Source organism: Sorex araneus, chromosome 4 (assembly GCF_027595985.1).
Source record: "Sorex araneus isolate mSorAra2 chromosome 4, mSorAra2.pri, whole genome shotgun sequence".
Classification (NCBI taxonomy): domain Eukaryota; kingdom Metazoa; phylum Chordata; class Mammalia; order Eulipotyphla; family Soricidae; genus Sorex; species Sorex araneus.
The window spans coordinates 179,955,538-179,972,338 of NC_073305.1; the positions used below are offsets into that span (position 1 = coordinate 179,955,538).

At 43.4% G+C, this 16,801-nt stretch overlaps 1 protein-coding gene across 6 annotated transcripts in view; it reads right to left on the reverse strand.

Annotated features, from left to right (window-relative positions):
- RGS17 (regulator of G protein signaling 17) overlaps positions 1-16,801 on the reverse strand; it is a 143,385-nt gene that overhangs the window by 45,984 nt on the left and 80,600 nt on the right. For all 6 annotated transcript variants that reach the window (XM_055135654.1, XM_055135651.1, XM_055135649.1 and 3 more), the window contains exon 2: positions 103-250. In XM_055135654.1, the coding sequence (XP_054991629.1) occupies positions 103-221 (119 nt within the window). In that variant the 5' untranslated portion in view covers positions 222-250. The remainder of the gene's footprint in view (positions 1-102; positions 251-16,801) is intronic.

Here is a 16,801-nt window from a genome sequence, read left to right on the forward strand (position 1 = left end):
TGAAACCAGGCTGAATGATTCCGGCACGCCCCCAGGACAGACATGCAGTTCACACGGGTCCCGTTCACCTGGGTCAGGGATTCGACAGACAAGGAGACATACCAGGAGCAGCTGCAGCAGCAGCACCAACAAAAGCAACACGTGTTGTTGGGCCTCTGGTTTCCGGGTGCTTGCGACACGGCAGGTGTTCCTTCATTCTGTGACTGCTGCCTTTTTCGCATGTCAGCTGCTTCAGTTCCCGAATGGCTGGCTGGGAGGAGAGAGAAAGCAAGAGGGATGAGAAGGTTAGAGGAAGGGGAAGGGCCTACATGGGAGAAAGCATGATCCAGCTAAGGAGCGGAGCGGGGTTTATGCACAGGTAACATAAACATGCTCCGGCAACTTGTTTCCTCTGGAGACTCTGGGGCTAACGTCTACCATGAGGGGCTGCATACAATTAATTGCAGTAATAATGTTGGGGAGACATTAATTGCAGTAATAATGTTGGGGAGTCGGGACAGAGAGTCTCTTTCCCGCACGCCTGGCTGTCTTCCCCGGGGCCCCTCGGAGGGGGTGGGCTCCAGTTTCCTTCCCCACCCCGAACAGAGCTCTCAGCAGCTGAAGATCACCAGAACCTAGCTACAGCCATGCTCAAGGCCCCTCTCCACACATTCGGACAGGCCTCACGCATGAAGGTACCGGCAGAGGAACCCAGGCGTGTGTGATCCCATCAACAGCCAACATCCAGAGACTTAAAAGCAAGCACCCAGAAGCGTGTGGCCGCTTTGCGGCCGCGCGATATCTTGTAGCCTACTTCTCCCTCTGGGAGAAACTGGCAAGCTTCTGAGAGTTTCCTGCCCACATGGGACAGCCATGCAAGCTTTCCATGGTGTATTCATAAGTTAAATCCAGTAACAAGCTGGATCCCATTCCCCTGACCCTGAAAGAGCCTCCAGTGCGACATCATTGGGAGGGCCGAGTCGAGAGAGACTTCTAAGATCTCAGGGAAAGGATGAATGGAGAGGTTACTGAGCCCTCTCGAGAAATCAATGATTAATGGGATATCATGATCGTGAATAATGTTGGGCTTCAGTTTCCAGCTTCCCTACCCCCCACCACCAGCAGAGCTCCCGGGGCCGAAGACCTCTGGAGTCTAGCTACAGCCATGCTTAAGGCCCCTCTCCACATGTTCGGACAAGCCTCACACATGAAGGAACCAGCAGAGGAGCCCAGGTGTGTGAGACCCGGGGCTGAGACCTCCAAGCCTGCTCAGATCGGGACTGGGCCTCTTCCGCCCAAATTCCCCATTCTCCAGTAGCTAGGTGGTCAACCCGGGGACTGCCCCCGGCTTTGTGTAATCCCACCAACGACTAACATCCAGAGACTATGAAACCAAGCTCCCAGAAGGCCCCTTTGTGGCCGCGCAATATCTTATAGCCTAGTTCTCCCTCTGGGAGAACCTGGCAAGCTACCGAGAGTTTCCTGCCCACATGGGAAACCTCGCAAACTCCCCAGGATGTATTCATATGCCAAAACCAGTAACAATGATGGGTCTCATTCCCCTGACCCTGAAAGAGCCTCCAATGCGGCACCATTGGGAAGAATGAGTAAAGAGAGGCTTCTAAAATCTCAGGGCTAGGTCGAATGGAGACATTACTGAGACCGCTTGAGAAATTTGATGATCAATGGGATGATGATGATGATGAATAATGTTGCCACGTAATGAAAATCAGTTATGAGGAAAATATGATAAGGTATGAAGATTTATTTATTTATTTATTTATTTTGAGTCATACCCAGTGATGGAACTGGAGTGATAGCCGAGCAGGTAGGGCGTTTGCCTTGCACACGGCTGACCCAGGTTCCATTCTTCCATCCCTCTCGGAGAGCCCGGCAAGCTACTGAGAATATCCCACCCGCACGGCAGAGCCTGGCAAGCTACCCGTGGTGTATTCGATATGCCAAAAACAGTAACAACAAGTCTCACAATGGAGACGTTACTGGTGCCCGCTCAAACAAATCGATGAACAATAGGACGACAGTGCTACAGTGTTACCCAGTGATGCTCAGGGGATACACATGGCTACAGTGCTACCCAGTGATGCTCAGGGGATACACCTATTCTCTACAGGAATAATTCTCTGAGGAATTATTCCTGGTGGTGAACTCGGGGGACCCTATGGGATGCTGGGGATTGAACCTGGGTTGGACCTCGTGCAAGGCAAACGCCCTATCCGCTGTGCTATGGCTCTGGCCCTGAAAAAAATTTTTTAACTTCCTCATTTACTCAAGAATGATTACTGCTGCTTCCTCTGCGAACACCTTTGTGGGTTATTGCGAGTGTGTGAACTCGTTGCACCACGGATGTGTATGGCTAACTGAGCCTGAAAAATCATTGCTGCAGGGTTTCTCACTAGAAGACGCTGGGAGGGGAGATCAGGTTTGTGTCTTATCTCTCACCTCTTTTTGAAACACTCAATCTCCTCCTGGGTATTTATGACTCAAGCTCCCAGGCACAAGCCTTGATAGTATCAGCAAAAGGCCCAATTCTGTTAGGGACCAGAGGAAAGGCATCACATCTGGAGATTACTTGGACAGAACACCATGCGTGTAGTAAAGAAAAACACGGGGATACCGGCTGTCATACCTGTGACCATATAAATCAGGGCAAATGCATTTTCACCTACTTATAGGACCCATCCTGATTATTGTCCAATCTAGGATGTGACTGATGATATAGTTTTAGCTTTATGAAAAACAGTATCAAACTTCGTAAAACTTCTTGAAAAAGGAATATTTTTTTTATTTTTTATTTTTCAAAAAAAAATGCAATATATGTGAATACAATGACACCTACCCTATGTGACTAAAGAATACATATTAAGATATTTTTGTTATTTTGGCCCACTCGGGTTCGATTCCTCCATCCCTCTCAGAGAGCCGGCAAGCTACCGAGAGCATCCTGCCCACATCGCAGAGCCTGGCAAGCTCTGGTGGAATATTTGATATGCCAAAAACAGTAACAAGAGGTCTCACAATGGAGACATTACTGGTGCCCGCTCAAACAAATCCATGAACAATGGGATGATAGTGCTGTGCTACAGTGGCCTTGTGAGCTAAGACATTAAATTCATTAAAATATTCATTCTGAATGAAATGAATACTAGCAGCTTTAAAGACCCTGAGTTATGGAAGTCAAGATAAATGTCTTTCTGTCTCTCCTTCTTTGTCTCTCTGTGTCTGTCTCTTCCTCTTTGCGGGGCCAGGATGGAACCCAGGGCCTTACATGCACATTCCACCACTGAGCTACATGCCCACAGAAAACCCTGATGCCAATAAATGGCCAATGAAGTCCAGTAATTTTGTAACTGAGGTTTTCTATATCCCTAAATTACAAGATTATCAGAATAAAATTACAATGATTTGTATTTTAACCCTCTGGGAGAGACAAATACCCACTATGAATATTTGGGAGACCAGGTGCTGGTCTGTTTGCATAACATCAGGCCTGTGATTCTGGTACTTAGAAAGGGATGGAAAACAGACCCTCTGGATCTTTCAAGGGTACCTAGTTACAAGCGGGAGTGGATTCAGAGAAAGCCATGCAGATCTGACCTAGGTACCAATTCTGTGACTGTGTCGGAAATGTGTCTAAAGCCACTGCTGGATGGGAAAAAATCCTGAGATACTGATAAAATACACGCTGTAGGACTGAAGGCTTGGATGGAGTCGTGATAAGTGAAATAAGATAAGTGAAAAGCAGCACATTGTACAAAGAACGTGTGAAGGCAGAAAAACATCTTTTACTTAGTGCATAACCTGAAAGGAAAAAAATAATCTCCTCTAGTACTAAAATCCAGCTAGCCAGCTCAATAAATCGGAAATGAATATACTCCTGATCAAATGCAAATAACAGAAGAAACTGAAAGTAGTTCAATGGAGTGTTTACTTGAGATAACTGTGCTGGGGAAAAATCACCCATAGGCAAGGCCAAGCAAGTATGAAACAAGTATAGAAAAAAGTGATCATAAAGAGATAGACAGTTTTGTGGAATCACAAGTGTGAGCTTCACTGGCTCCCAGCTCTCGAGGTGCCCCCTGGGTGGCTGCTGCGAATGCAAAGGAGACCATGAACGTCTGAAATGTAAAAACACAACACAGAGTCACAGAAAAGATTCAGATGGAGCAATTCTTCATAGAGGAGCCCCAGAGAGAATTAGTGATCGTGCCAAGGAATGTCCCGAGTGTTCAAAAAATGAATAAAGACAAAATAAAAAGAAAACATAAGAGAATTCAGACAAGTCCAGTGGTAATGTTGCATGGCTCCTGTGTGTATCTCACAGGACTCTCACTGTAATGAAAGAATTAGCAGATGACCAAAATATTTTAAAGAAACTTGACTGAGAACTTCCATAAATTAGAAAAAGAGTGAAATGAAACAAACCCGACGAGAGAGCATAGCGAATGCTGAGCAGGATTAATAAAGTAAAAATGAAAGTAAACACACACGCATATGTATTACATGGAACTCCCAAGATAAAGAAATATGTACTGAGATAAGGAATTATGTACAGAGAAGTACCATGTACTGGCTGCAGATTTTTATGAGCAAAAATCAAGTTTTCCAGACGCCAAGTGAGAAAAACTATCACTGCACAACTTTATATTTAGCTAAATAAAATTTCAAGAGCAGGGATGATTTCTAACAAACTGAGTTCATTCCTCAAAATCTTGCTGAGGTCTGCTGAAGTTAGAATGAAACTAGATGGAGAGAAATATAATAAGCAATTGAGCACTGAAATAAATACAACACTGAACTTAATGGCTGACCAAAATGAAACCTCATGTTTCTCTGTCTTAGAAACTGTCTAGAAATCAATTCAAGACCATACAAATTAGAAAAGTATAGAAATTGCTCTCCTATTCCATTGTAACTGCTTTTATATACTTCATAATGTCCCCCATGTCATTAATTACAAGTCATTTTCTTGTAATCTTTATGCCCATCAGCAGTACTAGATAATATGACCACTCCAGTTTATTTGAAACTTGTCCTTGACTTCCCGTGCAATACACTCGCATGATTGCTTTCTTTCTCACTGTCACTACTTTATATATATATATATATATATATATATTTTTTTTTTTTAATTTATCTCCCTCACCTCCAAATTATTATTTTTTTTGCTTTTGGAGTCACACATGGCAATGCACAGGGGTTAGTCCTGGCTCTGCACTCAGGAATCACCCCTGGTGGTGCTCAGGGGGCCATATGGGATGCTGGAATCGAACCTGGGTTGGCCGTGTGCAAGGCCTTACCCACTGTGCTATTGCTCCAGCCCTCACCTCCAATTTTTTAGATCATCAGAACATTTCTTTCCCTCCCTCCCCCTTCTTCCTCCTTCCCTCCCTCCCTCTCCTTCTCTCTCCCTCCCTCCCTCCCTTAAATTTGATTGAACAGATAGTATAGTGTTTAAGGCTGGCCTTGCACAAATCCAGTCCCTGGCACTTCAAATAGTTCCCTGAACACTGCCAAGAGTAAGACCCAAGCAGTTAACTGGTATGCCCCCCCCCCCCCCAAATCTCAACATTTAGAGTCTAATAAAGAGAGTTTAGCTGAATTCAGGATTTATACATCCAACTGCCTCCTAAACATCTCCACTTGACTTTCTCGACTTGATACCTTAGGGTGAACATGACAGTCTTCTAAGAAAACCTGTTTATCCCACTGTAGTTAAGGAGAAGTCTCACTTTTCAAATTACGAGTCAAATAAAAAATCTGGATTCACCTCAAATCACCTTCGACTGCATTCAGATCCCACGTTAGATCAAGTGTGAGGCTTCATACCTGGTGTCTTACAGCTCTGATTCCATCACTGCATCGCGTTCAACTTCCATCCCATTTACTCGCCACACAACAGCCAACACAAGGTTTAGAAACACAAGCCGGATGATTTCAGCAACGATTCTTCTACTTGAATTCACCAAATCTTCCACTGACTTTCCATTTTACTCAAGAGTAGAAGCTCAAGGTTTTGCAATCTGGGTCTTTCATCACTTCTCTAAATATTTCTTCCCAGTGCCTCTTTACTCACTCACCGTTTAACCACAACGGGCTCTTTATCTCTCCCCCATCATACTCGACTCAGTCCTGCCCCAGGACCTCTGCAAATGCTGGGCCACAATTAGGGCTTGATTTCTTTGAGTCTTTTTTTCTACAAACTATATCCTCACTAAAAATCAATTTCATTACTTTGCAATTATAATTACAATGCATCGCGCTAGCCTCAGCATGATCTGTCATTCTTCCTTATTCAAATCTGCCTCAGAACACGTATCACTATTGATCATACAATACCTCTTATGCTTCCTTTTTTTTCTAACCAACTAGAAAGTTCAATGAAGGGAGTTATTTTTGCTTCCTGTGCTGTTAGAACAATGCCCAGCACATAGTTAAACAGAAATATTTGTTTAAAGGTGGATATTACAAGCCGTCACATTGATGACAAAAAAGAAAATTGTGCTAGACATTCAATATTATTAATTTGATATATATTCATAGTATAATAAAATAAGATAAAAGGAAGTGATGGGGAGGAAAAAATAATTTTATTTGCAAATTACATGGTTGTCTAAAAGGAAAAGCGAAGAAATTCAGCAGATAAGTTATTAGAGATAACTTATTCAATAAAAATGTTGGGGGGGCACAGAGATAGTGCAGTGGGTAAGGTGTTTGGTTTGCACACAGCTGATACAGGTGTGATCCTGGAACCTTGTATGGTCTCCCAAGCACTGCCTGAGTACAGAGCCAGGAGCAAGCCCTGAGCAACAACCAGGGGTCAGAGAGAAAGAGAGAGAGAGGGGGGGGAGACAGAGAGACAAAGAGAGACAGAGACAGAAACAGAGAGACAGAGACAGAGATAGAGAGAGACAGACACAGAGAGAGAATGTATAGAGCTAATGCACTTGTCTTGAACACAGCTGATTCTGGGTTGATCCCTGGCATTACCCGTGGTCCTATGAGAATTGCCAGGAGTGACTCCTAAGTACAGAGCTAGAAGTAAAACCTGAGCATTTCTGGGTGTGACCCCGCCAAACGTTTGTTTTTTTTTTTAAAAGCAATATATTAATATGTCTTTCATTGGGGTATTGGGCATGGTAGCATTTAAAAATTTGCTGTTTAAATCTTTTTTTCTTCACATAAACAAACATATAACTATACTCTAGGCATTTACTCTTATATGTAGCAAAAAGAATTGGCACAAAGATTCAATAAATTTCTTAAGATTCAAATACCTTAATTTCATGTATACCTATATTCTTCTAATTTTCAAAAATTTATAAGAAATTGCCATTTTGGATATCTATTTACTAAATTAATCTTTAGAGTTGTTGGGATTTAAAAATCACTGTAACGGGGTCTACATACTACTCAATAGAGTTGTAGGACCTGTCACCATCTTCTAAGTCTTTGGTATAACTAGTTAAAAAATCCCACGAACCAGAGAGACAGTACAGGAACTAAGACAGTTGCTTGCATGCACTCAAATCCAGTTAAATCCCTGGCACCAAATATGGTTCTCTGAGCACTGCAAGGAATGATCCCTGAGTACAGAACTAGGAGTAAGCCCTGGGGACCACCGGAGCATGGCCCCCAAACAGACAGACATACCACAGAGAACTGCCATCTTTGTACTTTTCTGAGATAACTGTGTTGCTGTCCAATAAGCCTTTCTGGAAAATAAAATAAACTAACTCACTAATTTCTTCTGTGTAGCTATGGATCACACCATTTGGTGTAGGTGGCTTTGATTTTTTCTTACTAATCTATATATGTCCCCGAACACTAGCGGTTCAGCACCAACTACAGCCAACAGTGATGCTGGATTCAATTCGCCACAAGCACATTATAATATGCATAGTGCTCTATTTTTCTGCTCTAGAGCCCACCGATTTTAGTTTTAATAAACCTAGCAGTGCTGAAGGGCTAGGGGGTGACAGACCAATTTCTGAAATGCACAGGGAGCCACCAGAGTGATATCTGCAAGTGGTGAGGGGGTCGTATGCTCATGCTGGGTATACACTGAACTTGAGTCATCCCTGGAACCATAGTTAAAGTTTTTTTTTTTTCAAACTGCTGTTGATTGTTGTTTTGGGGCCGAACTCAGGGAACCATGCAATGCCAGGGATTGAATCCAAGCCTCCAGCATGCAATGTATGTGGTCAATCTGTTCAGCCTTTTCTCTGGTCCAAAGGGAAAATGTTCCTAATATCACTGTCCTAAGCTGATCGTCGCACCATCGTCCCGTTGTTCATCAATTTGCTCGAGCGGGCACCAGTAATGTCCCCATTGTGAGACTTGTTGTTACTGTTTTTGGCATATTGAATACGTCACAGGTAGCTTGCCGGGCTCTCCAAGAGGGATGGAGGAATCGAACCTGGTTCGGCCACATGCAAGGCAAATGCCCTACCTGCTGTGCTATCTCTCCAGTTCCTAATACCACAAATGAAAAAAAAAAAAAGGATATGTTTTGCAAAAAAGATGCTTCAAAAGCTGAAACGTTCAAATACTCTGGTCCTAAGGACTCCAACTCTATGCCACCACTTTTTAACTCTCTCAGGATAAAGGCTGCCATGAAACCAGAGAAAATAGGTTGGAAAAGTTTATGTCTTTCTCATAAAGAAGTCTATAACTGTGCATATATGGTAACTTCAGACCTTTTGTGCTACACAAAACTGAACTGTCTAATATTTAAGAGTAGTAGCAGGGCTGGAACCACGTTTGGTTAATTTCTGTCTGCTCCTTGCAGTTAGTTGGCTACTGTTGGAAACCATTCATTTAGTTCTTAGAGTGGAAAGCTATTACAGAATTACAGACGGATGGTTCTAGGATCTTAATTTTCCCGGAAACCCAAGAGAATCATCAGAGAACGCTTGTCCTACACTTATGCACTAGTTACAAGAAATGGAGCTGAAATTCTGATTTCCCTTTGGGTGATACACAGTGCTACTGTACTTTCTGTTTTCCAGGATCAGATGAAAATGAACAGCAGTCAAAATCATCTTTAGCCAAAACCAAAACCAAACCCAAACCAAAATAACAAAAGGTAAAAATTAGCAAGTGGGACCACATCATAAAAGCTTCTGTATGGCAAAAGAAACAGAAAACAATAGGCAGAACAGAGAACATATTTAAACTATCTGGTAAGGGGTTAATATCCTCAAAATGCAAGTAACTTATAGAACTCAATCACTAAACAAAAAACCTGAATAAAACTGGGCTGAGAAACTGAATGAGATTTTTTTTCCCACGGACACATACATGAAAAGATGCTGAACACTTCATACATACATGAATAGGTGCTGAACGCTTTACTGATCATTAGGAAAATGTAAATCTAGACCATAAAGAATAGCACCTCACATTTACTTGAATATGATCTAACATGCAAGAGATAACAAGTGTTGGTTAGGATATAGTGAAAAGGAAATCTGGGCGCTACAGGTGAGAATGGAAACTGGCGTAAACACTAGGGTAAACAACAGTCTGAGAGTCCCTCAAAAAATTTAAAAAAAAACTACATATGACCAACAATTTTAGTTCTGGGTATATAGTAGAGAAAAATGAAAAGTATCTCATAGAGGTGACACAAGGGTATCCATTGCATCATTTTCCACATAGCCAAAAAATGGAAATAACCCATGTCTATCAATGGATGAATAAAGGCTATAGAATATGTTGTAGGTAAATACAGCGATGTGATATTTATTTATGTCACATAAGATAAATTCTATCTGTAATCTATCTATCTAATCTACCCATCTGTCCATCCACAGAGTAACAGCATGTCATTCTGTTAAAGTCAAGTAAAAGGAGAAAATCATGCTGCTTGTGAACAGGTAGAGAAAACTTGAGGACAAAATGTAAAGTGAAACCAGGCTCAAAGAAAAAGACACTGTATGATCTCCGCTATTGGATGGAATCTTTAAAAACTGAACACAGAAACAGAGTGAATTACAGTTATCAGGGAATGGGAGATGAGGGAGTATTATCATTTTTTAATTCATGTATTTATTTTTTAATTAAAAAAATCAAATCAGTGAGATACAAAGTTGCTCATGATTGGGCTTCAGTCATAGAATTTTCTAGTATCTGTCCCTTTACCCTTGTACATTCCCCCCATCAATGTCTCAGTTTCCCTCCTGCCCCTCAACAACCCCCTGCCTGCCCCATGGTAGGGACTTTTCTTCTCTCTCTGTCTCTCTGTGTCACTCTCTCTTTCCTTTTGAGCATTATGGTTTGCAATACAGATAAAGAAATATTATCATGTATATTCCTTTACCTACTTTTAACACTCAGGTTCTTGTCCAGAAGGATCATTTCCAACTAGCAGCCGACCCATGTTCGATTCCTCCACCCCTCTCGGAGAGCCCGGCAAGCTACCAAGAGTATGGAGCCCACACGGCAGAGCCTGGCAAGCTACCCGTGCATATTGGATATGCCAAAAACAGTAACAATAAGTCTCTCAATGAGAGACGTTACTGGTGCCCGCTCGAACAAATCGATGAGCAATGGAACGACAGTGATACAGGGATTGTCATACTGCAGAGTGTCTCTTGCCCGCACGCCTGGCTGTCTTCTCCATGGCCCCTCAGAGGGGATGAGCTCCAGCTTCCCTTCCCACCCCGAGCAGAGCTCCCGGCAGCTGAAGACCACCGGAACCTAGCCACAGCCATGCTCAAGGCCCCTCTCCACACGTTCGGACAAGCCTCATGCATGAAGGCACTGGCAGAGAAACAAAGATGTGTGTAATTCCATCAACGACCAACATCCAGAGACTTAAAAGCAAGCTCCCAGAAGTGCGCAGCCGCTTTGCAGCTGCAAGATATCTTATAACCTACTTCTCCCTCTGGGAGAAAGTAGTAAAGCTACTGAGAGTTTCCTGCCCACATGGAACAGCCTCGCAAGCTTCCCATGGTGTATCCATATGCCAAAGCCAGTGACAAGCTGGATCTCGTTCCCCTGACCCTGAAAGAGCCTCCAATGCAGCATCATTGAGAAGGCCGAGTAGAGAGAGGCTTCTAAAATCTCAGGAATAGGATGAATGGCGAGGTTACTGAGACTGCTTGAGCAATTTGATGATCAGCAGAATTTCGTGATTCGTGATCGTGATTGTCATACTGGTCCTGTCTTTATCCTAACTGTCCTTTGCCACCTCCCTCCCCACTCCATACCCCAATACACACTCTTGTGGCAAGCTGCCAACCATTGTGTTCTTCTGGCCCCTGTCTTTCATGGCCTTGGATATTAACCTCGCGCTATTTTTTTAAATATCCCACAAATGACTAAAGATACAGATGAAGGAGTATTAGGGAGACTTTAGTCATAGGGTACAAATATTAGAGAAAGAGAAGATTCTGGAGATCTAAAAAAAAATTGTATTGTGAACTTAGTCCACAAGGCTTTTATTTAGTTCGAAATTGCTAAAGCACTAAATCTTGAATAATTTCACTACAAAAATAAAATTGTCTCCTGCTGCTATTACTGGGCTTGGTCCGACGGGGAGACAGGCAGAGTCCCTCCAACAGCAGGCAGAGTCCCTCCCTCCAGCCCCTAACATCCCTAGGCAAAAGAGCACAGTGAGTAAGGGACTTTCCTTGCATGCAGTTGACTTGGGTCCCATCCTTGGCACCCTGTATGGGAGTGCCAGGAGTGACCCAAGGACAGAGCCAGGAGTCAGCTCTGAGCACTTCTGGGGGTGGCCCTCCCCCTCTACAACAAAAAACATGAAACAGGACAAAAACACCTAAACAAGATGCTTCACTCTTTATATTTCCATCCTTTGGGCACAGGGTAGGGTTTGTCCACGTAGTTCTCAGGAGGCTCAGACGTTACTTCTGGTGATACTCTGCTTGCTGGGAGGTTCAAGTCTCGTACCTGAGGGTACTGAGCTGCTCTACAAACATTAGGTGTACCTTAGCAGTACTTGGGATCCTCTTTGAGAGATCTTATAGCAAAGTGTCTGAATTGGGGCCCGGGACATACAAAGCACTGCGCAATCTGCTCTCCCAACCCCTCATCTTCCTTGAGGTTCAAGCTGCTGTAGTAGTGAGATCACTGTGGGAAACTTAGGCTCAGCTGGAACTGACCGTACATCAAAATTTGATATTTCTCACTGTCCTCTTGGTGTAACTCATGTTTTCAAACAAATAAATGACAACAACCTTGATATACGACCATACAGTGGTTGGCTAAGAGCTGGCCAAACCTTCTGCCATCAACCTTCTTCATCGGCCTCTCTTTGTCCTAGTTTCTTCATCAGTAGATAGTATTGATAAAAACAGAACAGATCAGGACATCAGCAATACTGTTAGGGTTAATGCATCGAACACATTAAATACTTCGAATATGTCTCTGTTCATGTAGCAAACCTGGAGTGAGTTGTTCATATCACTTCCCCAAAAATTCAGAACACTGTTTATAGGCTACAAATGCTAAAAAAGTATTTCCATCAGTATCTTTCTGCTGAGACAACTTCTTATAGAGTGAATTATAAAGCTTTCATGTCCATTGGGTGGAATCTTCCCATCTCAGGAAGCTCCACAAAAGCTTACTCACAGGAGAAAGAAGACACATTTCGGGGTTTTCATTCCACTGTTGAGACTGAAATTTCAAACGTACAGAAATGAGCTAAGTCCGAAGTGACTCATAGTTCCCACAATCAACTCCTCATGCACCAAGTGAACTTCCTCATAAGTGCAGCCATTTCATCAGGTTCTGGGAAAGCATTCAGTGTCCCCACAGACTCATGCCTTCAGTCTTCAAATACCCAAAAGGTATTTGCCCAGGAAGCCAAATTGGTGACTTTTCTTTAGCATGGAATGGGCAAGGAAGCAATTAGCTGTGTACAGACATGTATTCCTAACCAGTTGTTTTCCTGCAAAGGAAAAAAACTCACCCCAATGTAAAATTTCTGATAGGCATCTGCTTCTTCAGTGATTTAAGCCTACATATTTGTACCACAGAAAGGTTTTCACATCATTTCCTGACTCATGACACATTTACCTAAAAAGTATTTCCAAGTCAGCTTTTCTTTGGGGGAGGGGGAAATGTCATGTGGGCATTTTTGATTTTGTTTTGGAGACACAGCTGGTGGTGCACAGGGCTTATTTCTGACTCGATACTCAGGGATCACTCCTGATGGGGCTCCAGAGACCAGATGAAGTGCAGGGGGTGCGGGTGGAGGAAACTGAAGCCAGATCAGGTATGTTCAAGGCAAGCGCCTGGACTGCTAAACTACCTCTCTGGTCTCTGGGGGATTTAAAAATGCTCTAAAATAATTCTACTTATTACTTTTAAATCATGAGACATCCAAAGAGAAATGCCTTTATGCATTTAGATGAATAATCACTGACTAGAAGACTCAGGTTCACTCTTTGGTTCGTTCTAACTTGCACCAGGAAGGTGTATTTATGCCTCCCCATCTAGGGAAAGCTTGCTAAAATGCTTTAGCAATCATCTTTTTCATGCTCATAATTCTTCAAAGATGTTTAAAAGATGCAGATATAAATGAGTAAAGGTAAGATTCCACCCTTCATTTCCCTATCGCTAATGTATAGAATGAGTTTGTTATCATGCCTTGATTTGGTCTCGTGTATCCACTGGCACATTTAAAGCTATTATTTGGAAGATCTAATTGATCAAAGCACATTGTACAGTTCAGCTGATAGTCTTTGTCTCCAGGAGAATTAGCAAATTCTGTTTCAAAGAAACTCCACAATTTTCACCCTTAGAATTTATGTGGGGCTTCTGGTTTGGGGATGGAGTGTTGGGTCACACCCTGCGGTGCTCAGAGCTTATCCCTGGGTTTTTGCTCAAAGATCACTCCTGGTGGGCTTGGGGGGGGCACCTATGGGCTGTCAGAGATCAACCCTCAGCCAGCCACATGCAAGTAAAGTGCACTTCTTACTGTCCTATTTCTCCAGCCTACTCTTAGATTTTGCACTCTAACTTTGACTGAGATCAGGACAGAAATGCAAAGGTGTGCCTTATGCTGGCTATATGGAACTGGGTGAGTTGCTTAACCTGTTTTTGTTTTTAAAATAAGGAGCTAGTTGCTTCATTCGGCAATTAAGAGCAATAAAGGAAAGCATCCCATCCTAATGTCACCACTAATCTAAGCAGCACACCAGGCAGATGGCTCGAAATCGTCTGCAATCACAATGATAACAACTGTCCTTGCTATTATTACTCCCATATAAAATTTTGCCTTCTTATTTACAATGATGATGTTTCTTAAAAACAACCAGTGTTGACACGGATGTGGGAAATAAAGGAACCAGCAACCAGAGTTGGTTGGAATGCTGACGAGTTCACCTTCTTTGGAAAACAATATGGACACTTCTTGAAAAATGTAAATTTTCATACGACCAAACAATTCTACTTCTTGGCATCTACCCTACGCACTGCACTCCATGAAAACTATTTTAAAAAGTAATTTGTGCTCTGTTTACTGCAGAATTATTCTCCATAGTCAAGATCTGGACACAACCCAAGTGCCTAAGATAAAGTAATTGGTACATATATTCACAATGAAATACTACTCGGCTATATGGAAAGACACAATCACACAACTGGTTGCAATGTAGGTGAACTAGAATGCATCACACTGAACAAAGAAATTCAGAAGGACAGATAATAGATTGGTCATTCATGTGTGGGATAGAAAGAAACAGTCACAGTCACGGTCACAGTAATCCTGTTGCTCATCAAGTTGCTCGAGTGGACAGACACCAATAATGTTTCATTGTGAGACTTATTTTTACTGTTTTTGGCATATCGAATACACCACAGGTAGCTTGCCAGGCTCTGCCGTGCAGGCGGGATACTCTTGGTAGCTTGCCAGGCTCTCTGTGAGGGGGCAGAGGAATCGAACATGGGTCGGCTGTGTGCAAGGCGAATGCCCTACTGCTGTGCTATCATTCCAGCCCAGAAAGAAACATGGTAAGAAAATTACAAATGGCCAGAGGCAACAAAATCTGAGAGCAAGAACACAAACTGAGCTTAAAGGGGGTGCAGGGGACCCCAAGACATGGGTGGAAGGACACTGATGCTGGTGACAATTGGAACATTGCATACCTAAAATACCATTATTAGCAGTAGTATAAATTATGGTGCCTAAATAAAATTTGAAGGGAAAAATCTCAAAAACAAATGTACAGTGAGTATTTAAATATAACTGCAAGGGCGACAGATTTACTTGGTGACAGCCACAGTTTCCACATGAAGAATTAAATCTTGGGCCTTTGCCATTCACAGTCCCTGCCTTGGCAGTCTCACATCTCCTGAGAGGGTCTAGGAAGAAGGCTGTGAAGGCCCAGCTCAATCTGGCTGGCTCTGAGTCTGCATACGGCTAGGAGCACTGAGCTAGTGTGTATCTGCATGGAGGCCTGAGAAGCACTGGTTCAGGCCATGCTGAACTGTGAACCTGAGCACTGGTTTCTATTAGGAGTTGGAAGGCCTGGGTGTTCCTGGGCTGTAGCAAAAGGAAGGCAAGATCTTAAAAGACTTGTTCCACGCCTACCCTTTCTACGCTCATTTTACCCGTCACCCCATCTGTCTCTTTTGCTCCACCTCTGCAGGAATTGATGCCTCTTTCTGTGTCCACCCAGTCTTGTGTCCTTGGAGTCAAGTGATACTGTACCACTGTAATCCCATTGTTCTTCGATTTACTTGAGCGGGCACCAGTAACATCTTCATTCATCCCAACACGGAGATCTTAGCAGCCTCTCCTTACTCATCTCTTCCAACGATTGGAGGCTCTTTCAGGGCCTGGGGAATGAGACCTGTTATTGTTACTGTTTTTGGCATATCAAATATGCCACGGGGAGCTTGCCAGGCTCTGCCGTGTGGGCTGGATACTCTTGGTAGCTTGCCGGGCTCTCTGAGAGACATTTCCCTCTATGATTTGTTGTTTACTGTCTGAACCCCACCAAATATGCTGTGGTAATTATGTAAAATGGGTAGGGAGTGTCTTATGATGTTGATGTGTTGTGTAGCCACAAAGCGGCCACACAGTCCAGGAATATGTTGTTTGGTGGAAGTCGGCTGCCAGGGCTGGGTCCCTTGGGGTGGGGAGGGCTCTCACCCACCCCCCTTCTGAGGCACCCTGAGTGAAAATAGTCTGGCACACGGAGTCTGGTGGCATGGTTACGGGGGCCTCATTTTATGCTCCTTCTGGGAGAAGCAGCTGTGAGTTCTGTAGGGTGGCCGATGAGGACATTATCTGGCACTAGCAGGAGATGGTTTATGGGTGTGAGCCCTGGGTTGCCAGAGACTGGGAGAAGCAGGCAGAGGATCTCTGCTCCTGGGCCCCATTTGTACAAGTGTGGTTAATTGATTGCACATTGATCTGATTCCTAACGATTCTCACCATTCCTGTAACCCAGCAACGAGAGATGCTGCTTCTTTTGAACAATCTTCTGTCTTGTTTTGTTAGAGGGAGGGGGTGGGTTTTGAATCACACCTGCTGGACTCAAGGTTTACTCCTAGGTCTTTGCTCAGGGAACACTCCTGGTGGAGCTCAGGAAACCACATGTGGTGGTGGGGATCAAACCTACATGAACTATCTTTTTGGCCCCTTTAAGAGATCTCTGCAGACCCTCCTAGCCTGATAAAGAATGAAGCTCTCTATGCCCTTCTTTGCCCCTAGTTTCATACTGTTGTGTAGCTTTGCCATTTGTGAGCCTTTCTTACGTGACTATGAGCTCTTCAAGAGGAAAGGCCGGTTCATTCATCTTAGCGCTTCTGGTATATATGCAAG